Source organism: Mastomys coucha, unplaced genomic scaffold, assembly GCF_008632895.1.
Source record: "Mastomys coucha isolate ucsf_1 unplaced genomic scaffold, UCSF_Mcou_1 pScaffold4, whole genome shotgun sequence".
NCBI lineage: Eukaryota > Metazoa > Chordata > Mammalia > Rodentia > Muridae > Mastomys > Mastomys coucha.
The window spans coordinates 41,511,234-41,536,314 of NW_022196910.1; the positions used below are offsets into that span (position 1 = coordinate 41,511,234).

The following is a 25,081-nucleotide window of genomic DNA, read 5'->3' on the forward strand; positions in this document are numbered from 1 at the left end:
ATCTAGACCACTGAAGAAAATGGTTTCCTATCACCTTTAACTGCAACAGGCATGGAGGTTCCCCAATCTCAATATATTAGTGTGCTCAACCTCTCACACTTGGCAATGATTAGTGCAAAAACTAACCATGGGTCAAAGCAATGAGAACAGGAGAGTATTTAGCACTCAGTCCTAAGATGGTCATCGACCTCACCTCTACCGACGTGTGAGAACGCTAGACAAGAAAAGGCAGAAAGACATTAAGGCTAGAGGATGGGAAGAGGGCTCTGTTCTCCTGGACCTGCCATGCTCTTTCCCTCATGACATCATAGCCCTGGCTGTGATTCCTGCAAGACCTGTGCAAGAGGGAGCCCCTGAAAATTCCCGTCATGGAAATGTACTTTGAAAATGAATAGTTTGGGCTAAAGAAGGTAAAGAAAACTGGTGTGCTCCACAGGACTTAAAATGAGCTTCAAGGATTTATACCTGAGCTCTTCATCAACAGGAACGTTGCCCTGATTAGACCAGAATGCCCTTAGACTCTTTCCTAAGGATTCTTCTCTTCCACATTCTTCAGTTGCTTTCTTCAAACTGTCCCTTCATAGAAGCCACACTTCTTTGTTTAATTCTTTTCGATCTTAATTACACAGATGGTTATTTTTAACTTGTTTCCCCCCCACCCCCGCAAGGGGTAAAATTCTGCTACGCTTGTGATTACTAACCCCTATTTCTTGTGCTGTGTTTCTCTAGCTGCATGCCTTCCCTTCCAGGTAGGCATCATTATCATCCATATTTGAAAGGATCTGAGTGGCTGCTGATGGAGTGTGGCTAGAGAGCAGTTGTGGTGAATAGACTGGAGCAGACGTACTTTCCACTTAGGGTTGTTATTTCAGACCCAGTTCTGATCAAATCAGGGGTTCCATCTGTTTAGGGGCATATCTCTTCTCCATCCTCCCATTTTAGATAGGCGACCCAGTAGTGTGGTGCACAGCTCAACTCTGTACTTTGCACGTTCTCATTGTGGTGATTTAACATTTAATTGTTTCTTCCAGCTGCCTCAGTTTAGGGTTGCCAAGTCAATTGCCACATATGTGTCTTCCAGCCCACCGCTCATACCCCCTGCCTCCCACGAAAATGAATGTTTTACATGTCTTCCCTAAGAGGCTTGAGTTTTTTTCCTGCTGTTCCTGGTGGAGAAAGATTCATCACTGCATGCCTCCAGAGGTCAATATTCCAAGGGAGGAAGTCCTGTTAGTGGTATGGCTTCTACTGTCGTAGGGTACAATGCCCCATAGAAGACCTGCAAATGCTTTTATCTGCTCTCAGAATATGCCTGTGCTTTCACTCCTAACCGACTGCGTTTGCCATTTGGTGCTCTTTCTGACTTGGCATTGTGTCTATCTTTAGATTGCATTTATGCACATGCAGAGTTTTTTTGTTTGTTTGATTTTATAAATCTCTTTTGTCTTTCCTCCTTTTTTTTTAGGGAGTCTGTAGAGTGTTACTGCTACTCATAGTTTGGTATTAAGGAATTAGAGGAAAATAAATATGTATGTTTTACCTTATTCAAATAAATATATATCTACAATGAAATTAAGCAAAAATAATTGGTCCTGCTAACGCTGTTTTGAGAGGACTGTTGACGGCAGCACCCCGTGCACAATATTGCTCAGGACACTTGCAGTTGTCATCTGTAGATTATTCTGCTTAAGCTTTTCAGCACATCAGTGCTTTCTATCTCTGCATGCCCTCAAAATTAGGCACCACCGTTGTAAGTGATTTATATCCTAGGAAAGTAGGCAGATGTGAAACAAATCTTGTTCCGACTGGAGTATTAAAATTGCTTATATGTTTCTCCGTACCTTAACTCCATCTTGTAACTGAGACAATTCCAGTTTGACCAAAGGGCTACATATTAAAACTAAAACAGCCCTGAGTCAGTCATGAGGGCACACATCTGCAAGTTTCATAAACTGAGACAGAAGGATTGCTACTTCTATGCTAGCCTGGGCTATGCAGACTCTGAAGTAAAACTTTTAAAAGTCATAGGTAATTATATATATATATATATATATATATATATGTATACATATATGTGTGTGTGTGTCTTGATTAAAAGCATCTTCCTTTTCTTGCTACAATGCTAGCAATAATAAATAATAATAAAAGGGTGATTAATGTTAGTTAATTTCATATGATTAAATTGCTATTTAGTAACTGTCTGAAGTAAATGGTATTTTTAAGAACACTGTATTTTAAGAAAAAAGGAGAGATTACAAGTTTCTTTTCTTTTACCTCCTCCGTTGTGGCATTATATAAGGAAAAATAGCCTAGAACATATGTGGCTTTGAAGAAGCCCCACATAAAATTTCTATTTTAGACACCTTAGAAAGTCTCATGTTGTTTCTATTTTGGAATATAAATGTAGACATATTATATATAACTTTATCTTACATTTTCTAAGCAACATACAAGTTGCTTTCGACTAACTATATAATACAATAATGTCTACAAGATTGTTAATAGTTCTTAACAAGGAAAAAAAATGTGCTCCAACATTCTAAGCTTGGATCCAACATTGAGAGTCTCCAAGGACTTTTGAGTAAAGAAGTCTTAATGGAAAGACACTTGTGTGCCCACATTGCTTGTGGGTTCTTCACAAAGCAGGATAGAGCCTGCAGGGGGACTGAAATTTCTTTCCTACAGTATCATTGGCACGGGGACTGCTCTTTTCTTTCCTAAAGTCTCATTAGTGGCATAATTCAGAGCTATATGCTTTAAAAGAGGATCCCACAAAAAAGTGAAGCTGGTTGACAAAAGGAACTTGTGAAGTGGCCATCTATTTTGGTAACTCACTTGAAGCTTAGGTCTGTACATTTCCCCTGTATTTAGCCCAGCATTTCTCAATGTGCAGGTCAAAACCCCCTTTGGGGGGGAGCAAATATCAGATATTCACACTATGATTCACAACAGCAGCAAAATTACAGTTTTGAAGTAGCAGTGAAGTAATTTTATGATTGGGGGTTATCACAACATAAAAAAAAATGTAGGAAGGTTGAGAAACACTGATATAGACATTTGAAGTCATAGTATGTATCTTAGTAATTGTTGTAATTCCTTTTAACACTAAATTTGATGATTTCTCTCATTGATTTATTGGGATTTTCTCTTTGATGTGCATCTCTTCCAGTTACTTTATTGTGAGAATTCTGAAAATTATTTCCAAACTACTAAGGTTTGCCGAGTTGCTGTTAGCAACTACTGATACCACCTAAGATTTGGTGTGAATGGTATCTCACAACATACAGGATATTATCTCTTTTCTACAATAATTTCTAAACATCATTTTAAAGAATTGGGGAAACTGTAAGTATTGTTAAAAAATGAACACTCTTTCCTTGTTGTTGTTTATTTTTTGTTTTCCTTCATCATCACAGGATATGTGTGTGTATGTGTGTGTGTGTGTGTGTGTATGTGTATATGTGTGTGTGTGTGTTAAATTTAGGAACTAGGTTTTCCTTCTATCATGTTTGTTCCAGGGAATAAACTCAGGCTATCAAATTTTGCAGCAAGTGACTTTACCCACTGAGCCATTTTTCCAACCTATACATTAGATTTTAAATTACCTAACATTAAAATAAATAAATAAATAAATAAATAAATAAATAAATAAACTACCTAACATTCATGTTGGATAATCACCACATATATTCAACATATTTTCCTAGGAAACAGTCTGGAATTATATTTTTAAAATTTAGGGTATGCTAGTATATTTGATAAAATTTTGTAATACAAGTAAGAAAATGATGAGTAGATTCATGTAAGCATCAATTTGATGAAATGTGCATATTTCTACCATGTAAGACTTAATAAAAGTGTGTAGGTAAAGGTTCTGTTGAAAGTTAAAATGCTCTCAAAATAACATCAGTGTGTTTATGCAGAGGCACATGTATCACTCTCAGTCACTTACTTGGAATTCTAAACATAGCATTAGCACATAACTTTAATAGTTAAGATTTTATGCTATATTTTAAATAACTAATAGGTTATGAGGCCATTTCTAATCAAAGAAAATCTAGAGAGAAATCATTCTAGAGGAATAAGAATAAAGTTTAAAACTGGGAGTCAAGTAGAATATTAAAATGAACTCACATTAAAAATTGATTCTATCTAAAAACCCATCCTCAGTTATTTTTTAAAAGTCAAGTGAAGACTTTTAGAGAGAGAAAAAGAGACCTCTTTCATTCAGTTTTACAGGCCTGAATTATCAGCTCAGTGTCCTATATCTCTTTAATATAATAAATAAGGCCCTGGCCTGTGATGACTGTCACATAATAATAAGAAATATTAGGTGTGCATTGGTCATGAGCCCATACAGAAGGTTTCAATTTCCCTGTTTTGTTTAATACTCAAAAGCAAAGGCTCTTGAGAATGCCATTTTATTACTATTTGTTGATAGCTAGCACGAGGGTGACAGACATTATTAATTTGTTTCAGGTCATGATTTTTGTTGGAGTTAAGATAAACATTCATATCTAATTTCAGATTGAATGACCTGTCTATTCTCTTTTCAAACTAAAAAATAATTTTAAAAAGTGGTAAATAAATAACATTTAAATGATTACCTCTTAAACTTTTTGGTCTAAAATAATACATAAAATAAAATAAATTGCTTCAGTTCTAAAGATTAGTTATTCTGGAAAACACATATTCTGACTGTGAAATGTACTCATTTTCAGAACCACTTGATAATTTGTTTCAAAAGTTGGAAACAGATTCACATTGATAAGTTCCATAAACAAAATTCTAGTATATGCCTTAGTAAACAATTAAAATAATAAAAACTGAGCACAGAAATGCTTTTATGCATATTTATAAACATGTTACTAAATTTTGGGAAGAGATAAAAATTACTTCATGATCCCAATGAATTATAACATATGAGCTGAATTTCAACCAACCCCCATCTAAGTGACATCATATTCCTTTGTCGCTGCTCGTACACCTGTTATCTGAGAGGATTAATTTCATCGATAATATCTTTATTCTGATTATGATAGTAATAGCTATGAAAGGGGATGGTGTTGCATTTCAGATTGGAGCTAAGTGCATTTTCTGCAGCCTGAGAACAGGCATGGTGAGAGGAGAGACGCATGAGGAAAACCCCACAGTCTTTCTGTCTGGAAACCAAAACCCAAGATGAATACCATGTACACTGAAGAGTAAGGTAACCACAGAAGGCTAAGGGAGGGAAGAAGCATCCCTTTTGCAAACCATGCTTTCAGTGATTAGCTCTTCCTATGACATGTACGTGGTGAAGTGCTGTAGTAATGAGATATGTGAAATGACTATAGGGAAGAAATTAGAAAGAGAACCGAAGTGGACATATCACCAATAAAGATCACAAAACCTTAACAAAAATTTTAAAGCTAAATATAACTGAACATTTAATTACATTTAGTGTTAAAGGGCCAAATGCTAACTAAAAAGCAGACACCATCAGAATAAAAAATGTAAAGTACAAGTTATCCAAAAAGAACATTTTGTTTAAAGACAGTATAATATTCAAAGTAAATATAACTGTGACATGTCATGCAAAGGTTAAGAATAATAAGAGTGTATGACTATATTAATATGGAGCCAAACAGACTGCACAGTAGAATATACTATCAGTAAAAGAGAGGTATGGCTTTTATTATTATTATGAGACATAGAAGTCGATCAATGGAATAAAATTGAAGACCCAAAAGTAAACTCACACACTTAGGAACACTTGGTTTTGATAAAGAAGCCAAAAATATACAATGAAAAAAAGAAAGCCTCATCGATTAATGATGCTGGCCTAACTGGCAGTCTATAGGTAGAAAAATGAAAAGGGAGACCCGTATTTGTCACCTTTCAAAAAGCTTAAAGCTTAAGTCCAAATGGATCAAGGACCTCAACATAAAACCAGATAAACTGAATCTAATAGAAGTGTGGGAAAGAGTCTTGAACTCATTGTGATATGTGTGTGATATATATTCACACACACACACACATACACACACACACACACACACACAGAGAGAGAGAGAGAGAGAGAGAGAGAGAGAGAGAGAGAGAAGGTGTGGAGTTAGATGGAAGGTGGAGACAATAATGAAAGAAATAAGGGAAGGAAAATTGTAATCAGGATATATTTTATGAAAAAAACTAAGAGAACACCCTGAAGATTATAAAAGAAAGAGGTTTCAAATTTAGCAATGCCGCAAAAACTCATGAATTTCTATATAATAGTTGGGAGCCTATGACACTCTAGCAGCACATCAAATATATCAGGCCTACAAACCATAAGACTCCTGCTGTAGCCACTGATTTCTACCTCTGCTGTGGACATACCTTCAAAACCAATACAAAAAATAACAGTCATAGATATTTCTCCAAATCATTTTATTTATGAAGTATGATAGACCTTGTTTATAATCCCAGATATATTTTGCCAAAAGTTACACACTAGATATTTCTTTAAGACTAAAAACTGAGCCAAGGTATAAATATTTGTAATCCCAGAACTCTAGAGGTACAGACAGAAGCAATGTGTGTTCAGGACCAGTCTACATTGTGAGGCTGCTTACAAAGTAAAGCAAAGCAGAACAAAAGAAAGAGTTGGGGATACCTCTCAATGACCACACACTCCCCTAGCATGTGCAAAGTCCTGGTTTCCATTCTCAGTACCACATAAGTAATTTAAATGGCATCACATACATAAAAAGTTATCTCATTGTTAAAAATACATAAATGGAAGTGACACGCAAGACCTCACATTAAAGGTCTAAGAATAGTAAAAGGAAACATAAATGAAAAGACTAAAGCAAGCAATGTGATGTGCCATGGGCATGGACGTTAGTAAAATGACAATATTTTTCCAAATTGATTTACAGTCTCAAAGCAATCTCAACCAAAATCCTAAAAGACTTTAAGATACTGTGGTATTGGCATAATGATAGATGCATTCAACACAGCAGTTTATAGAGTCAAAAATAGATTCACAATTTATATGATCCATTGATTTTTACAAAGTTGCTGTGGAAAGTCAATGGAAAAAGAAAGTTTTCTTCCTGTGAAATTACATGAAGAAAATCTACATGAAAATAAAGAACCATGATTTTTGCCCTACTTTTGCCCTATAGAAAATACAAAATTAACTAAATGAGCATCGTTGTCTCCTACAGGATCATCAATATGACCAAGCTGGTGGAGAAAAAGTAGAAGAGAAACTCTAAAGTTCTGGGTTTGGTATACATAACTTCAGTTGGACATAACAAGCAGAAACCATAAAGGAAAAAAAATCTAAGCATGACATGATCAACATTGCACAAGCTCAATAATGAAAGAGAAGAGAAAAAAAAAACAATATGCTTTCAAACTAGGAGAAAAGTTTTCAAAGAATAAGTCTCCCAAATGAGCATGTCTCAAGGAATCTAAAGGAATTTTATGCTTCAAAAGTATCATAATATAAATTATAAATGTTGACAAAGATTAAAGTAAATCACTTTTCTCTACAAAAAATATATCAAATTGTGTATATTAAGAAAGTCTTAATATTATTGAGCACCAAAGAATGGTAATCAAATCAGTCATAGTAATATGTGTTTGTAATAGTAATATGTGAAATAATAACTATTGGAAAAATGGACAATACCAAGTGTTGGCAAAGGCAGAAAAAAATCAGAATTGCTGAGTTTGATCTCTGAAATGTGAAATGGTTCAACCATTTATAAAATACTATGGTCACATTTATCATATAATCCAGGCAATTCTTTAGGTAGTTACTAAAAGAAAACATATATTCATATCAAACACACAGACAAATCTTCATAGTATCATTATTTGTTATATCATAAAATGGAAGCAACCCAATGTGTACCAAATAGTGAAAATATAATAAGCCACAACATATTAAAGAGGTAAGAAAAGTAATCCATCAAATGAATGACCTATTCATAAGGTAGCAATTTGGGTAAATTTCCCAAATTGGTAGAATGTAGAAGTCAAACATGAATCTATTTATTATAAGTGCAATGAAATTTTTCATAAAAATTTTGGAGGAGAAAGGCAAAATAAGTAAGAGCAATTGAATGTAATTGTTGCCTATGGTTAGAGGGAAGGAAGAACATTGAAATTAGTAGTAAAAAACCATTTCGGGTAAAGGAAGTATATTTCAACTCTGGAGACTATATATATGTATTATATATATATATACATATATATATGTATTATATATACATACATATACTATATATATGTATTATCTATATATAAATCAATAGATTTACAAATATTTGTATATATGTATTATATATACATATATATGTATTATATATACATAGGTATTTATATATATAATACATATATACAAATATTTGTAAATCTATTGATTTTATTGTACACAATTTTTTTAAATTTTTAATTTTTTGTTATATTATATTTAGAATTGTTTTGCCTGCCTATATATATGTACACCATTTGCATGCCTTGTACCTATGAAGATCAGAAGCAGACATCAGATCAACTAGATCTGAAACTGGAGTTGTGTATGGTTATGTTCTGAGAATCAAACCCAGGTCATTTGCAAGAACAAGTGCCTTCACCTTTAAGTCATCTTTCTAACCTCCAAAGAGTGCTCTTACCAAGTAACAATTGCAAGAATGAAAAGCGATGAACGTAAGAACAAAAGAACATATGAAGGATTTGAGGAAGAAAATAAAGACAGAGGTGTTGTAATTATATTATAATTATTATTTTAAAAGTATAAAGTGTTAGCATTTTAATTTAATGATCCTTGAGTCTCAGAACAGCATTATCATTTCCTTATATGTTGTTCAGAAAAGCCCCACAGAGACTCTCAAAGCAATACAAGCTCTTGCCATGCCTTTTCTTTATCCAACATACCTAGATGATAAGATCCTATTTTTAAAGCAACATACACCTTGTTTGCACAAGACATAAGAGTAAGCCAGAACTCCATCCTTGATACTTTAGAGAAACTTCTATTTTCAGGGAATGGTGGTGAATACAGAGAGTTGTGGTTGTTGGGAATGACAGTTGAGTGTTCTCCCTATGTAGGAAACTTATACCACCCTAGCTAAGACTCAAGGTACATGTTAAAAGACAGAATAGAAAAAAAAATGTATGAGACAAAAGATAGTAAATGGGGTTGTAGAATCAATTTTCTGAACATAACATAAGTCATAGCAAATGAGATCTCACATCAGGGAAGGTGGCCTCTGCTGTTACAAGGTAAAGCCTATAATCATGAACAGAGGAAGAGCTCATGATGCCCAATTCTTCCCTAATGAACTATGAGTTATGATCATATTCTGAGGAGGAGGCCCCTGTTTCTATGGGTGCTTCCCCAGAGTTCCTTAACCATTGCCATGTCAGCCTTTGAGAAAAAGGAGTGTGCTCTTGCCAGATTTCTGTTGAATAATTTTCACTCCACATTAGAGTAACACTTGTCTTAATAGTGTTTGAAACCGTTCCTGGTCACATCCCTTTTATTCACGTAATCATCTGTTGTCTCCACCCTTCAGAGTCATTCCATTAGAGCTAATGCAATTATCTTCTTTTCCCTAAGTCATGCTGAGCATCCTACCTTCGGACCTTTGCACACATCGATTTTCTATTTGGAATACTGCATTCAAAGAGCCTCTTAGTCTTCTTTTGGGATTACTTATAAAATATCCTTTTCAAAATGAAGAATATCTTCCTCATATATACAATAAGCTGCTGGGCTGGTCCATATATAATCTTTAGTTTTCTTGCACTCTACTTTTCCTCTTCAAATATCCCACCATTTGTCCTGTAATTGTTTGCTCAATAAATATGCTTAACCACACTCTCAACTAAGCTGGATATTGATTATTCTAATTTACTGTTACTTATTCTAGTGCCCATACAAGCACACACAATAGGTGCCTATTTGATATTTTCTGAGTGAATATCATTTTTTAATAGGTCATTTGGTCTATTTTGGCTCTTTATCTTAATGTTTGAATGCCTATGTGTTTCAGTGGGTGTACAAAACTGCCATATATCAGAAAAGTATTGCTTATTATGTATGACAGAATTTTCCATTTCTGAATTCTTCTTACTAATGAGCACCAAGGTTAAAGTAAAGCCCCTCAAATCATTAAAGACACCATGAAGTTCTCCTCATGCATATCACTGAGTCTCCAGTTCCCATTAGATAGTGACACACTCAAGTCACTTACCTGTACAGGATAAGAACAGGACCATTTATCTTACTATCATGTACTTACTATAGAAACAGATCAGCTTACCTACAGTGAAAAAATGGATGTCACATGATGACAGCAGTTACAAACTAAGCAAATAAACATTAAGAGACTGTCTCACTTGCTTCTATGCTTTGTGAAAGTGATAAGAAATCAAGCAGAGAAGAAATATATATGTATATATGTATGTATATACACATATACATATATATTTCTTCCATATATACACATATACATATATATTTCTACCTCACTTTCAACATGACGTACTGTTGAAGTAAGTTGAATGTTTGAGAATGCTTATAGCACTTGAATTTTATATTGTTACATAGAATCTATATAATTCAAGGGTATAATTCTTTGTTCTCAGTATCCACCTTATAGTAAGGAAATTGGATTTATTTCAATGAAATATCAAGTTATCATGCTCCAGCTTTTAAAAATTACAAGATAACCTTTTGAGGCCAAATATGGTCATTTCATCTCAACGTTAAATGTGTATGATAGCTCTATGAACTGTACACTCTTACCTTATGACACACATGTGCATCACCTGTCCATCATCTAGTGGTATCACCTTCCTGTTATCTGTGTTCTGATTCCAAAGGGCCCAGCACGAGTTCCTGTATTCTAGATTAGCTTCTCTTGAGCTTTAAATTATATTACATGGATTGTCATAGTCATTTTAGGTTTTACTAATCTGATGTTTTCTTACATCCAAGCCCGTGAGGGCCACTTCCCTGGTACTTTACTTTACATATAAGGACTTCTGAAATATTCCACACAGAAGAGCTCAAATTGCATGCAATTAAAGAAGAGCATCATGGGTTTCAAAACATCTCCCAGGAATCTGAGATTTGGCCCATAAGCAAAGGTTTCTATTTTTTTTTCCACAAAACTGTGGAACTAGGTTTTTTTCCTTTTCCCTCTATTCTAGTTATCACCTTTTCATATTTTCTTGAAAATTATGCAAAACATTTATTTTTTCATCATCTTTATTATGGATGCACTTCTACATTATGCTAAAAATCCAGTTGATGGTAATTTGATCTGATGAGTTCTAGAGGAATACTATAAACAGTGTTTGATGTTATTTTTGGAAGTTTGGCATGCTGCCAAAGGAAGATAATTATACAAAAGGTGTCTATGAACACCTGAATATTGTATAAAACACAATTCAAATCAGTAAATGGACACCCTTATTTAAGTCCCATATTAATAACATTTGAAGAATGTTGGAGAAATGAAGGCATTTCAAGATAAGTACAAACTAAAGCAACTTATGACTATCAAGTTGGCACTACAAGACTACTATGGACAGAAAATTAGAAAAAAGAGTCTTAATCATAAGAGCACATGAAAGAAATAAATTTCATGGAAAATACAAACACAAGGAGAGATACACAGTGATCCAACAAGTCCAACAGAGTAAGCTACTGAATCTCTAAGGCTAATAGGGAAAAAGAAAAGAGCTGACAATATTCCAACAAGACAGAAAGAAAGAACCAACCAACCTGTAGGAATTAGCAAACCTCTTCTAAAGATAGCCTTCAGTGCAAATAGAGCCTCAAGAAATGATTAAAAAGATACAGATTATTTGACTTGGTTAAAAGCCGGGATCTATTGTCTCTAGAAAACAAATTTCTCTGGCAAAGACAGAAGAAAAAAATAAAGTCAATATGCCAAGCATATGGAAGAATTTGTTGTAGGCATTTGTGGTGACTTGAATATGCTTAGCTCTTGGAGAGTGGCACTATTAGGAAGTGTGGCATTTTTAGAAGAGGTGTGGCTTGTTGGAGGAAGTGTGTCACTGTGTAGGTGGGCTATGAGGGTTCCTTGCTCAATTTATGCACAGTATGAAAGAGACCTTCCTCCTGACTGCCTCCTGAATAGAGTATCCCCTAGTTGTCTTGCTCATGGTGTGTCTTCATAGAATAAAACCCTATGTCCATATTCTGCCATATAAATAAGTATACTAAACAAAATTTTTGCAAATAAAGATCATTACCTCTTAATAAAGGGAACAGGTGATCGAGAAAATATAACAATTATAAATACATATGCACTGCGTATATTGCTCTCTAGAGCTCTGCCAGCCTATGGGCCCTTTTTAAATTTTCTGGTTTCTGCAGCTACTCCATGTTATATACTCACATTAAAAGATTCAGAAGTAGGATTCCTAAATATGAGAGAACATATGACATTTGTCTCTCTGGCTCTGGTTTACCTACTTGGGCATAATGTTTTCTATTTCCATTCATTTACCTTCAAATTTTGTGATTTTGTTATTTTTATAGCCAAATAGTATTCCATCGTGTATATGTAGCACATTTTCATTATTCATTCATCAAATTATGAAATTTGGTTGTTTCTATTCCATACCTATTGTGAATAGAGAAGCAACGAGCATAGATCACCAAGTATCTGTTGTGTGGGGATAACTAACAGGTGTCAAGTGGGACTCGAAGCCCACTTAGTGGTAGGCAATTAATGTCTGGTACTGTAAACAACTAACCCATGGCTCTTGAGAGGAAACACAATAAAACAGGTGAAGGAAATGACCAAAGCCATCCAGGACCTAAAAATGGAAGTAGAAACAATTAAGAAATCACAAAGGGAAGAAATCCTGGAGTTAGAAAACCTAGGAAAGAGACCAGGAGTCATAGATGCAAGCATCACCAACAGAATACAGGAGATAGAAGAGAGAATCTCAGGGACGGAAGACTCCATAGAAAACATTGACACAGCAGTCAAAGAAAATGCAAAAAGCAAAAAGCTCCTAACCCAAAACATCCAGGAAATGCAGGACACAATGAGAAGACCAAACCTAAGGATAATAGGTACAGAAGAGAGCGAAGATTTCCAACTTAAAAGGCCAGTAAATATCACCAACAAAATTATAGAAGAAAACTTCCCTAACCTAAAGAAAGAGTGCCCATGAACATACAAGAAGCCTATAGAACTCCAAATAGACTGGACCAGAAAAGAAATTCCTTCCATCATATCATAACCAAAACACCAAGTGCATGTTGAAAGGAACTTGATATTGCTGTCTCCTGAGAGGCCCTGCCAAAGCCTAACAAATACAGAGGCAATTTCCCAGATAACCATTGGACTGAGCATGGGGTCCCCAATAGAGGAGTTAGAGAAAGGACGGAAGGAGTTGAAGGGGATTGCAACCCCATAGGAAGAACAACAATATCAACTAACCAGACCCCCCAAGAACTCCCAGGGTCTAAGCCATCAAACAAGGAATAGACATGGCTCCAGATACATATGTAGCAGAGGATAGTTTTGTCATACATCAATGGAAGGAGAGGTCCTTGGTCCTATGAAGGTTTGATAGATGCCCCAGTATAGGGCAGGGAGGTGGGAGTGGGTGGGTGAGTGGAGGAACACCCTCATAGAAGCAGGGGGAGGGAGGAAGTGATAGGGTGTTTCTGGGAGGGCAAACTGGGAAAGGGGATAACATTTGAAATGTAAACAAAGAAAATATCCAATAAAAAAGAAGTATATTGTATGAAAAATAATTTTTAATTTGAAAATGTAATAAGGAAGTAAAAGCTTTCATTACAAGGCCAATTGTCAAAAAGCACCTATTTAATTTTTACATAGATAATGTCCACCTAAATATGTTTATTTTTCTTCTTGGGGAAACAAGATTTTCCTGGTTTTGAATGGATTAATATTAAATGTCACACTTTATTCTGAATGTACACAGCTTCCATCCTTTTTGTCCGAAGGAGAAAGAACTATGCTTTACCCATTCCATTTCCTCTCCAAGTCAGTGCCAGGATGCTCTAAAGTGTTTGGGACAGCCCAGGAAAAATGTACATGCAGAATGAAATCAATGAATATGTGAAAAGAAAGACAAGTTGCTACAAATAAAGGTAATGCATGATCTTTCTGGCATGCAGTCTACATCTGAAAGTAGGAGGGCATAGAACAGAAATAGTCTTTCTAAGGTCTGCTAATTAGTTATGCTGGGCCAGTACATATGTGATCTACTTTAATCCTCATAAAAACTGCTAATCAAACTGTCAGTAATTCATAGAGTGAGAATTCCAATCAAACTGTCAGTAATTCATAGAGTGAGAATTCCAATTTTGTCTATCTTGATAGCCAAGGTTCTTGCTAATTAGGAAGAGAAATCAAATTAAAAGACATGGGTGAGTGTTCAAAATATATGACAAAAGAAAAAAGACAAGTAGCAGAGAAATTCTAGAATGCATAGATTAATAAAAGTGTGTTTTAAATATGGAAAAATAGACTACTACAGTTCTAACCAAGTAAACAGTTACAAGCTATAATCAAGACATGGAAGCCCAATATGATTACTGGCTATTTCCAAGTTAATGCAGATGACTGTAGCAGACACCATGCAGAAACACATATTTCCTACATAAGTGTTGGATAACAGTTTGTATGAGATTAAAACATTCCATCAAGCAGTAAAGTACCTTAAGCAGGAAGACAAACAACTCAAGTTAGTTATAGGATGTCCCTGAGACTGATCATATTTACTAAGTCCCTCCCTACACTAGTAAAGTGTTTATTAGTGTGTGTATGTGTGTGTATGTGTGTGTGTGTGTGTGTATGTATTGCATATTCTCAGGAAAAGTTTGTCATACAACTGGAGGTGATAAGCAAGACTATGAATGCAACAAAGGTTCCTAAAATGTGAACTCTATTTAAAATCTATATTTATTTGAACATAGGGACAATATACTCTTATTTTTAAACTATTACTTCAGCGGTTGATAACAGCTGAGTTCGTGGGTTGTTTGTCACATGTTAATTATCATATGTACTTATTTTGTAGTCTGACAATTATATTTTTAATTGTTACATAATCTTCTAGAAATATATTGACCACCCATGGAGTTCTGGTGCTCTGAAGGATCAGTTTACAGTCTTACCTTATAACATAGATGTAAAAAAAAAATTAAGCTCAAACACTTCATATGGTAATCTTAATTTATTTTTTTCAAATAGGATTGAGCATAGATAATTCAGCAAACTAATCCAATTTTAATAACAAAGCAGTCATAATCTCTGGCAAGTCTGCAAATCAAGGTGACAGTGATTTGTGGGTTAATTTCTGAGGATATGCATGCCTTTACTCTTTTTTTTTTTGGTTTGGTTTTTGTTGTTGTTATTGTGGTGGTGGTTTTTTGAGTCAGGGTTTCTCTGTGTAGTCCTGGCTGTCCTAGAACTCACTCTGTAGACCAGGCTGGCCTTGAACTCAGAAATCTGCCTGCCTCTGCCTCCAAAATGGTGGAATTAAAGGTATGCACCACCACTGCCCGGCTACATAACTTTATAATATGTGAATTCGTAGTAATAAAAGCAGTACAATGAGAAGTATGACGCCAGATGAAATTGAAGATCATGTGATATCAGGCCCTATGCCTCCATAGTACCACTCAGGAAGTTGACTCAACCAAGCAGCTCTCTCTAGGGAGATAACAAAGACACCGAGATTTGCCATTAATGTGTCCCTATTAAGCCAAGAATACCAGTGCAATCAGTTTCTAATAGAGATCCACAGAACTAGAATACACTGACAAATGCTGTCAAAATTAGGAGAGGGAGAAGGTGAGTTCCTATTGCTGAGGACACCATGAACTTCAGGCATAGGGTCCAGAGGACCCTGAGCTGTGATTGAACTGAAAACCTCCTCCCTGAAGACTAGATTTCATAGTACTGAAAATACCATGCAAGCTCCCAAATGAAGGACACAACCAATAGCCCTATCCTATGTAAACTCCCTATGAACAATGACCAGCATAACACAATAAACCAAGGATTGTAATAGTGGCATGGATAATTTGACAATAACCAGCAGCTCTCTAATTGAACACAAGGCCCATTCAACAATGCCTAGCATTGGAACCCTAGCCCACTACCCAGGGATAGTGAAGTCATGGATCTGAAGTCATAGAAAAAGAACCTATAACTACCACTTTATTAAAAAAAACCATAGCCCCTAGCTACATTGTAAATATTTGTTTTCTATACCCACAGATAAGTGGAGTTCTCATGTCTCATGAAGAAACTTCTCTTTGCAACAGACAGAGGTCATTACAGAAAATCACAACCAACCAAAATGCAAAGTTGTGGAGCACAGTCCCATTGGATACACAACTCCTACATGTAAGGCTCAGGGAACATTGCATAAGGAAGTGCAGAAGGAGTGTAAGAGCCAGAGGAACAGGGAGTTTCCTGTGAGATTGTGTCATCTAGGAATGTTAGGAGCTACACTCATAAAGCCTAATCATTAGCTGAATCAGGTAGACCCCAGGAGACATGCTAAAGTGGATGGAGGAAAGCTCTGGAGGCCTCAACCCTCCACTAAAAACTACAGGCAAATAAAGAATGCTTAAGACTGGAGAGAGAGCCTTCCTCAGCAAAGAGGGCACTGATTGGTTACACAATAGCAAGTGGCTAGTCCTGAAAACATATTAATTTGAAAGAGGGCAAAGAGACATATATGGGAGTGTTTGAAGATAGAAAATGGAAAGAGAAAATAATGTGCTTATATTATAATCTTAAAAAAACTACAAAAATCTAATTAAAAATTCCCATCTCAAGAAGCTTGGCTAGAGAAAACTGACCTTTCTTTCCTATTAAAATTCATCTTTAAGATATCATCTTACAAATCTATTCAAGCAAATGTGGTATGAATAATCATTTGGAGCAGATATACCTAAATAAATCACATAAAAAAGATACCTCTTTCGAATTCTTAAGAATTTCCAAAAGATTCTATGAAACATATGAACTACCAGGTTTAGGTTTCAAAACAGAGAATCAGTGAGATTGAGAGTTTGTGTCATGTAAATCCAGGGAGTACAACTACACTGGGAATAACTAGAGAAAGCATGTGATATAAAATTATAATATAACTTTTAATTCATGAGCTACTGAAGAACACGAACACACTGACTTATTCAAATATAATTGTAGTACAGTTTGGAAACCCAGACTACTGATTATCACAAAATTATGCTTAAATGAAAAAAATAATGTGACCTACCAGACACCTACCCAGACTTTTTTTAACTTATGAGAACAAGCTGTTTGCTATGAAAATGAATCAAATCTAGAAGTGATGTCAAAACCCCTCTCTTCTGCTTTCTACTCAACACTTGAAGGCACTACACATTAATATTAAAACATTCTCTCCTACAGAGCTGAAACACAAATTTGGCGTGGGAAGGTTACAAATTCACTTCTGATTTAAGGCAGCATGATGTAAAAATCTACAAAAAGGATACCATCCTCAAGAGCCACTCCGCCACCCACCCTTTACACCTCTGGAGATGGCTCTGTCGCAGAAATGCCAGGTACAACACCTATCATAAATCCTTATCCCAAGGACAACATCTGTGACTCTACCCTCAACAAGTTCTACAGACAGCTCAAAGGAATATGCTAACCCATTCTCTAACCTTGAGCTAACCAGCATTTGCCTGGAGGAATAGAACAGAGTTGCTGCAAAAAATCCAGAAATACAGTCTAAGTTTTTTACTGGGTTATAATAGAAAGAAAGTGGAAGATTCTGAGCTCGTTACCGTAAAATGTCCTGAAAATGTTTTCAGACTATTTTTAACATTTATCTGTGATGAAGTGTTGCAAAAACTAAGCCTAATTTAGAGACCCATTGGATATAGATTTTTTTTTTAAATAATTGCATGCAGAAAGGTCTGAAACAAGCAAACTTCAAGGCCACTCTCTCCTGTGTCTCAAGATGTGCTTTTGCAGCTGCAGATGATAAATAGATAATTAGAGTCCCCAGCCTGCGGATGTGAAAGATGTAATCTTTTGAGGATGACCACGAAGCTCAGGAAAAGAAAAGACTCACTTGGATTCACTGACCATAGTATGGAGAAGTCTCCACTGGGAAGAGGGCCGGGGAATTCTGGTAGTTTCAGTAAATTTTCCTCAGTGACAAGGACTGGAAGCATATAGCCAACAATAGACCTTCTTTTGTAATCAACAATTTTATCACTTTTAGGATTTATAAATTTTTCACTCTTTTCTACACACAACCCAGTGGCTTAATAGAAAATTACTAACAGTATAATCTTACATGAATACTTCCCACAATAGTCTACTGAAAGAGCAAGGGAACTACCCTTCTCTCAGTGGCCAGTAAATACAATAAACTACATGTAGCCTGTCATTATTAATAACCCTACGCAGGTATGGTCTCACACATCTTTCCTTCCGTTCCTTGGGAGGCAGAGGCAGGTAGATATCTGTGAGTTTATGGTTAACCTTGTCTATAAAGTGAATTCCAGGACAGCCTGGAATTCTATCTCTAAATAAATAAATACCCTATCACATTTTAAGAATAGCTGTGAAAAGTGTTTATGCCAAAGACAAACTTGTGCAATCTGAATTCACAAAGCAGTGGGCAGCAGAGAGAGTCAGAGGGATTCAAGATCCTTGATCAAGCTTTTCAAATCCCTGCCAAATATGAGGAGGGTTCCATGTCATCTCCAAAGCTGAGTCAGAAGGTCATAACTGAAGTCCACCCAGACTGGGTGTTTCCAGCAAAGGTTTCTAACCCCGTTCTTTTCCTGTTCCATTAAGAAAGGGCAGCACACCATATGTAAACATGTATCTATGAGCGCAGGGTCTCCAGTGGAGGAGCTAGACAAAGGACCTAAGGAGCTGAAGGGGTTTGCAGCCCCTTAGGAGGAACAACAATATGAACTACCTAGTACCTTCAGAGCTCCCAGGGACTAAAACACCAACCGAAGAGTACACATGGTGGGACTAATGGCTCCAGCTACATGAAAGAGAGGCCCTTGTAAGGTTCTATGCCCCAGTGTAGGGTAATGCCAGGGCCAGGAAGCAGGAGTGGGTGGGTTGATGAGCAGGGAGAGGCGGGAGGGAATTGTTTTTTTTTTTTTTTTTTTCCAGAGGGGAAATCGGGAAAGGGGATTTCATTTGAAATGTAAATAAAGAAACTATCTAATAAAAAAAGTAGGAAAATCCATTACATCTTGTTGGTTCCAAGTTTTACTTATTTGAGATCATGCTACTATTTACTGCATTAAATGAAGGAATAAACAATAACCTGTGTTACAAAAGAATCCTTAACCAGAGAACAAGTGAGTCAAGCAGAAGATGGAAAAGATCTAACAAAAGCCAATTTGCAAAGAAGTTGTATTAAAAAAAGAAAGGAAATTGGGATATTTGAGTAGGGAAATTGTGTAATATTTTCTGCAGTATGTGCCTTTAGTTAAAAAGAAAGAAAAGAAGACACTGTTGCCAAAATCCATGATGCTAGAAACAAAGAGCTTCACCTAGGGACCAGAACAAAGAGTGGTAGAGAATGCACCACATGTGGAAAGTTTACGTCATATAATAAAGCTCTATCTAATCACTTATAAATCAAAGTATATCTGTTGCTGGACTTTATGGAATTCATCAAATGATTCCAAACTTATATAAAATGTAAGCTTTCTAAGAAGAAAAGATTTTTATCATGAGCAATTATAAATCTAAGCTAACTAAAACTATGTGGTGCCAATAAATAAAAGATCATAATGATGATGTAACCAAAATCAAACTGATTCACTACTATGACCATTATTTTTAAAGATTTATTTATTTATTTATTTATTTATTTACTATATGTAAGTACACTGTAGCTGTCTTCAGATACTCCAGAAGAGGGTGTCAGATTTCATTATGTGTGGTTGTGAGCCACCATGTGGTTGGTAGGATTTGAACTCAGTACTTTCAGAAGAGCAGTCAGTTCTCTCAACCACTGAGCCATCTTTCAAGCCCTACTATGACCATTTTCATGAAGATGAAGATATTTCAAACAGGAAAAAAGAAAATATTTTTAAGTAAATGAGGATGGAATAATTAGTAAAAAATGTTAATTAATTTTAAAGAAAAAGTAAGCTCCCTTCCATCCAATACCTGCAAACTGATTAAGGGAAAAGTAAATGGTGAGATCATGGGAGAACAAAATGCAATATACAGAAAATCAGAATAGTTTACTTTATTTATAAATGAAAGGACTTTTAATGATAAAATACTGTAAAGTACAAAAATTTAGTGCAATGATGGAGAAAATTTTGCAAACAGGTGCTACTAAAAGGAATAATACTCAAGACTTATACAAAGTATACAAACAAAAATACTTTCACTTGACTCTTAATGTTTGCAATTCCTTTTTTTTACTAAGTGATAATTCACAGAAAGGAAGACACAGATAATAGATGTGTAAGAAACAAAAAACACAACTTTTTAAACTGTGGATTAATAATTTCTAAAGAAGTTTGCACTAGCTCGTTGTCAATTTTTAAATAATTACACATATGCAGGAATGGGGAATTCAAGGAGATTGGATTTACATAGGGTTGATAATGGAATTTGACTGAGAAAGACTTTGTGATGTATTTCTTGCCTTTTTTCCCAAAGATATGCCTTTCCAGTCACAAATTCCACTTATAGGAATCAACTCTATAAAATTTCAAATAGGCACAACAGAAAATTAGTCCAGGGTACTCACCAGAGGCTGCACCATAAGGATTCACAAGTTATTGAAAGCTCCTAGAATTTATTTTCATAAATGACTCAGGGGATAGAATAAATCTTCTTCATGGTTTTAAAATTTAACAGCATAAAGTTGTAGAAAGGGAAAATGTCTGGTATAATATATACCAAATATTCCAAATTTTACCTCTGAGGATGATAAAGCAACAGTAGGTGGTAGATGAGGTGAAGTTACATCTTAACACTTTTTCTTTGTTTAAAATTATTTACATTAGAATGTGCAAGGGTGTGTCTTTTGCTTTGTTTGTTGTTGTTGTTCTTTCTTTTGGAAGACAGGGCTACTCTGTATTGTCTTAGATTGGCCTGGAACTCACTGTATTCCAGGCAAACCTCAGACTCATTGTAATCCTCCTGCTTCAACCTTTCAAGTTCTGAGAGTGCAAAAATACACCACAACACTGGGTACATTTCTATAAAGCTAAAAATCATCAACATTGAACACTAGATTTCACAAAAATAGTGACATGAATATTTCCAGATTAGTAAATTTATGATTATACAAATATTAGTGTAATTCTGCACCAGACATTAAATTAAGCAATAACTGCAAACAGGACACCTAACACTCTCCTCTGTATCTTGCAAGAACAATGAGAAATCAGGAAATGCACACCATGAAACAACAGCACATCCTTAGTGTCCATGGCAACACAGAGAAGCCTATACTGATGGCTATAGACTAAATATTCTACTTGTTCATTTACAGTTTCAGTGAACAATAATTCACATAGATAAGGAAGATTAGACAGAGAGCCATTCCATAAGGTACATACATTCACTTGGATTGGAATTCATGATCTCTGCTGTCTCACTGTGGGGGAACTAAACAATCCACTCTACACACACACACACACACACACACACACACACACACACACTGAGAATCTGTCCAAGCATAGCTAAGTGACTTAATCACTCTTAACCCCCAGGTCTTTGCTATTCAAACAGCCATGACAAGCACAAGAACCGAATTCATTTACTAAAGAGGTCATTAGCCAAAGCCTCAGCTTCGTTTGTGACCTGCTTGTGATTGTTGGATAGTTGCTCTTTTTCCACTTGTTGTTTTCAAAGAGGCCAAGGATTACCTGATTTACCATTGTGTTTGAAGGAAACTTATATAAACAGAGCTTTAAAATATGAAATATTTATTTGAATATTTAAATAAAAGTAACATTTAGGTCCAAGTATAGAGAGCATTTGCAGGAATAAATCTTACTCTCTACATATTTACTTTCACTCTATGAATGAAACATTTCATGAACTACTGATTGCAAACATGAATTCAATGATATTTTAGGGATGTTTCATCTTTTACAATATATAATAATGATTATATATTTCAAAGTATTAAGGTCTTCAGAAATACACTTTCCTGGTCATTATTCTGTACACAACTCTCTGTATAGTATTTGTATTTTATTAGGTAGTAACTAACTAAGAACTTAGAGCTAATTTAATGCTGTGCCCAGGTTACACAACAGCAGTATGTCACTTTAGGTAAGACATGAACATTGCAAATTCTGTTGTATATGGAGGGTCCTAAAGTAACTCTGCCATTAAAAGGAGAGATGTTCATATTTTATGCTAAGTGGGAAGATGTCTACATCTATTGCATATTTAATAATTAATTGCTGGTAGTAAGATTTTTGTTGTTGTTGTTACTCCTAACTATCTATTCTTTGCATTCAAGATTTCTCTCTTTCTGATTTAGTGACATCTTCAATCTTAAATGTAATTTTTATACCTCATATTTTCTTTAAGATCTTCATTATTTTCTGCATAGCCAAAGCTGTATCTTAACCTTTATCTTCATATATCACTATCTCTAACAGGCCTTTGTCCATCTCTACTGCTTCTAAGTTTTCCCATAATAAGATGATGTAGCACCATGGAAGGGTCCTCACCTTTGCTCAAGGGCTTAGTTTAATTAGTACACTATTTATTTATTTATTTATTTATTTATTTATTTATTTATTTATTTGTGTTTGTAATCTGAGATGTATGTATGAGTACAATTGGACATGTACCATGGCACTCATGTGTGGGGTCAGAGGACAACTTCCTGATTCAGTTTTCTTCCTCCATTGTAGATACTGAGGCTCAATCATTCTTGGATGTTCTCAATGAGTAATAGAATCCTGTCTGCTACACAATGTGCCACCTCATCAAATAAGGAAGGAAAATAATGATGGCCCTGTGATACTTTGTGGTAATAATGAGGGGGAAAGTCAGAGTAGGTTGCTTTTTTGTCTTTTTTGTCAATAGAACAGTACCTTGAATTTGTCCTGTGCACTCCCTTTTGGACCTATTTACCTATTTGCAAACACACACATACACAGCCACAACAACCTCTTAAGTTGTCTGATAGTTCAGTTTTTAGTTATCAAGTGCCCTGCATGTAAGCTCATCATTTGATGGATTGAAATGCTACAGGGGAAGGAGAGTTTTTAACATTTGTAACATGTATAAATTTGAAATTTGATTGGGCACACAAACTGTAAAGGCAGTTTCAGGTCTCAGGAATGAACTGATCCCTATTACTAACCTAAGCCTTGTGGTCACATGTGGACAAACATAAATAATTATTAAATAAACAAATCACAGATTAAGAAACACTTAGCAAACTATGATAAAATAAAGAAAAATCTCAGTGGAGCATGTTTTTAATTCCAACACTCAGGAAGCAGAGGTAGGTGAATCTCTGTGAGCCCAGGACAGCCTGATCAACACATCAAGTTCAAGGACAGCCAGGGCTACACAGAGAAGCCCTGTCTTGAACAACCAAAAGTAAAAGAAGAAAAAAAAAAGAACATTATAAATCTTATTATCAAAGTCACTTAATAATTAATGCAATCCAATCTTTTGGAACATGATTGATATGCTCTGGAATATTTGTTGCTGTCTCTCAGCATAAACTTGTCACCAATGAATAATATTCAAACACAGCTTTGCAGTTAAAATTACCCTGGTATTTGTGGCAATAATATCACTAACTCTTGAAAGTATTTTCTTATCAAAAGTTATATGTGGCAGCAATGGCCATTGTGTAGAGTTCATTATTGAAGAGATTACAAGAATCTCCAGAATTTTTAACTAACCTGGCAGCAGAATAGATAATGCTTCTGTTGTCTTAGAAATATCCTTTAGCTATTATTGATTTAAGTTTGTGGCCACTGAATATTCAGATACAAACAAAATATCATAAGAAAGAGAATTACATGTAAGTATGAATATAGAACATAGAATTTAAGTTAATGTGAAAAATCTTACAGGCATGGATTTATTGTGGATATCTCAGGTAAAACATACCTGGCCAGGCTGAAGGCATCATCGATCAAGGCTGCACGGTTACTGACAGAAAGTACCTGTGAGTCCAGTTAGGAAAAAGGAAAGGATGAGGGTGGTAATTCTGATCATTAAAACGACAGGTGTTCACACTGTGAAACAGACAACTGATAAGTAGATCAAGGATGTACCTCATGGTTCCTGATTAACTGATCGATCAATAATCTCCAGTTCCTTAGGTCATAGTTGACTCTAAAGTAGCCAGCTTGATTGATGTTCCCAAGGATCCAGCTTCCTTTGTCTAAGTATGTTATTCTGTGATGTTCTGCAAGTAGCATTTGACAGTAAGTAGAGTTTTAATTTTTTAGAGTTAAAAAGTAATAAATTATTTTAAATACCAGCATTATTAAGAATTTGAAAAAATGTCACCCTAAAATGTAATTGAAACCCATTCTTTAATTAATCCCCTCATTTAAAATTGAAAAGAAAGTGTTTATTTTGTTACTCATTATTGCATCAATTAGTGAGTTTTTTGTAATTAGCAATTTTGTTTTTGACACAACTCTTTATTCTATATGCAGTTTCTATATTTGAAATAAATGTCATCTAGAATTATCCCACTATATTCACATGGCTTTTAATTAGATTGTATGTGTGTATTTGCAGCTAGAACAAAAGAGGTGTTTAGACATATATCCTATTAGCTTTACCCAGAAAGAAAGTGATTAAAAAAAATAGTGCTTATTTATTTGAAAGTCATTCTTGTATTTGGCTTTTTCTCATGTTTTTCCTAGGAGTGCAAATAACTGACAGACTTTGAAAAACCATTAACAATGATGAAATAAGGGAACCTGATTTGTTCAGGACTCTAATAGCCCCACAGAGAATTAGAAACAAAGAGAGTGCATATTTCATAAAGGAAAAATCTTTTTTTTTTTTTATGATGGCTTTCAGTT

The 25,081-nt window shown here is 35.1% G+C and overlaps 1 protein-coding gene across 4 annotated transcripts in view; it reads right to left on the reverse strand.

Moving 5' to 3' along the window:
- The window catches only part of Trhde (thyrotropin releasing hormone degrading enzyme), a 392,302-nt gene that overhangs the window by 57,256 nt on the left and 309,965 nt on the right, over positions 1 to 25,081 (reverse strand). For all 4 annotated transcript variants that reach the window (XM_031350072.1, XM_031350071.1, XM_031350069.1 and 1 more), the window contains exons 11-12: positions 24,317 to 24,450; positions 24,150 to 24,205 (exon numbers count right to left, since the gene is read on the reverse strand). In XM_031350072.1, coding sequence (XP_031205932.1) covers positions 24,150 to 24,205; positions 24,317 to 24,450 — 190 coding nt within the window. The remainder of the gene's footprint in view (positions 1 to 24,149; positions 24,206 to 24,316; positions 24,451 to 25,081) is intronic.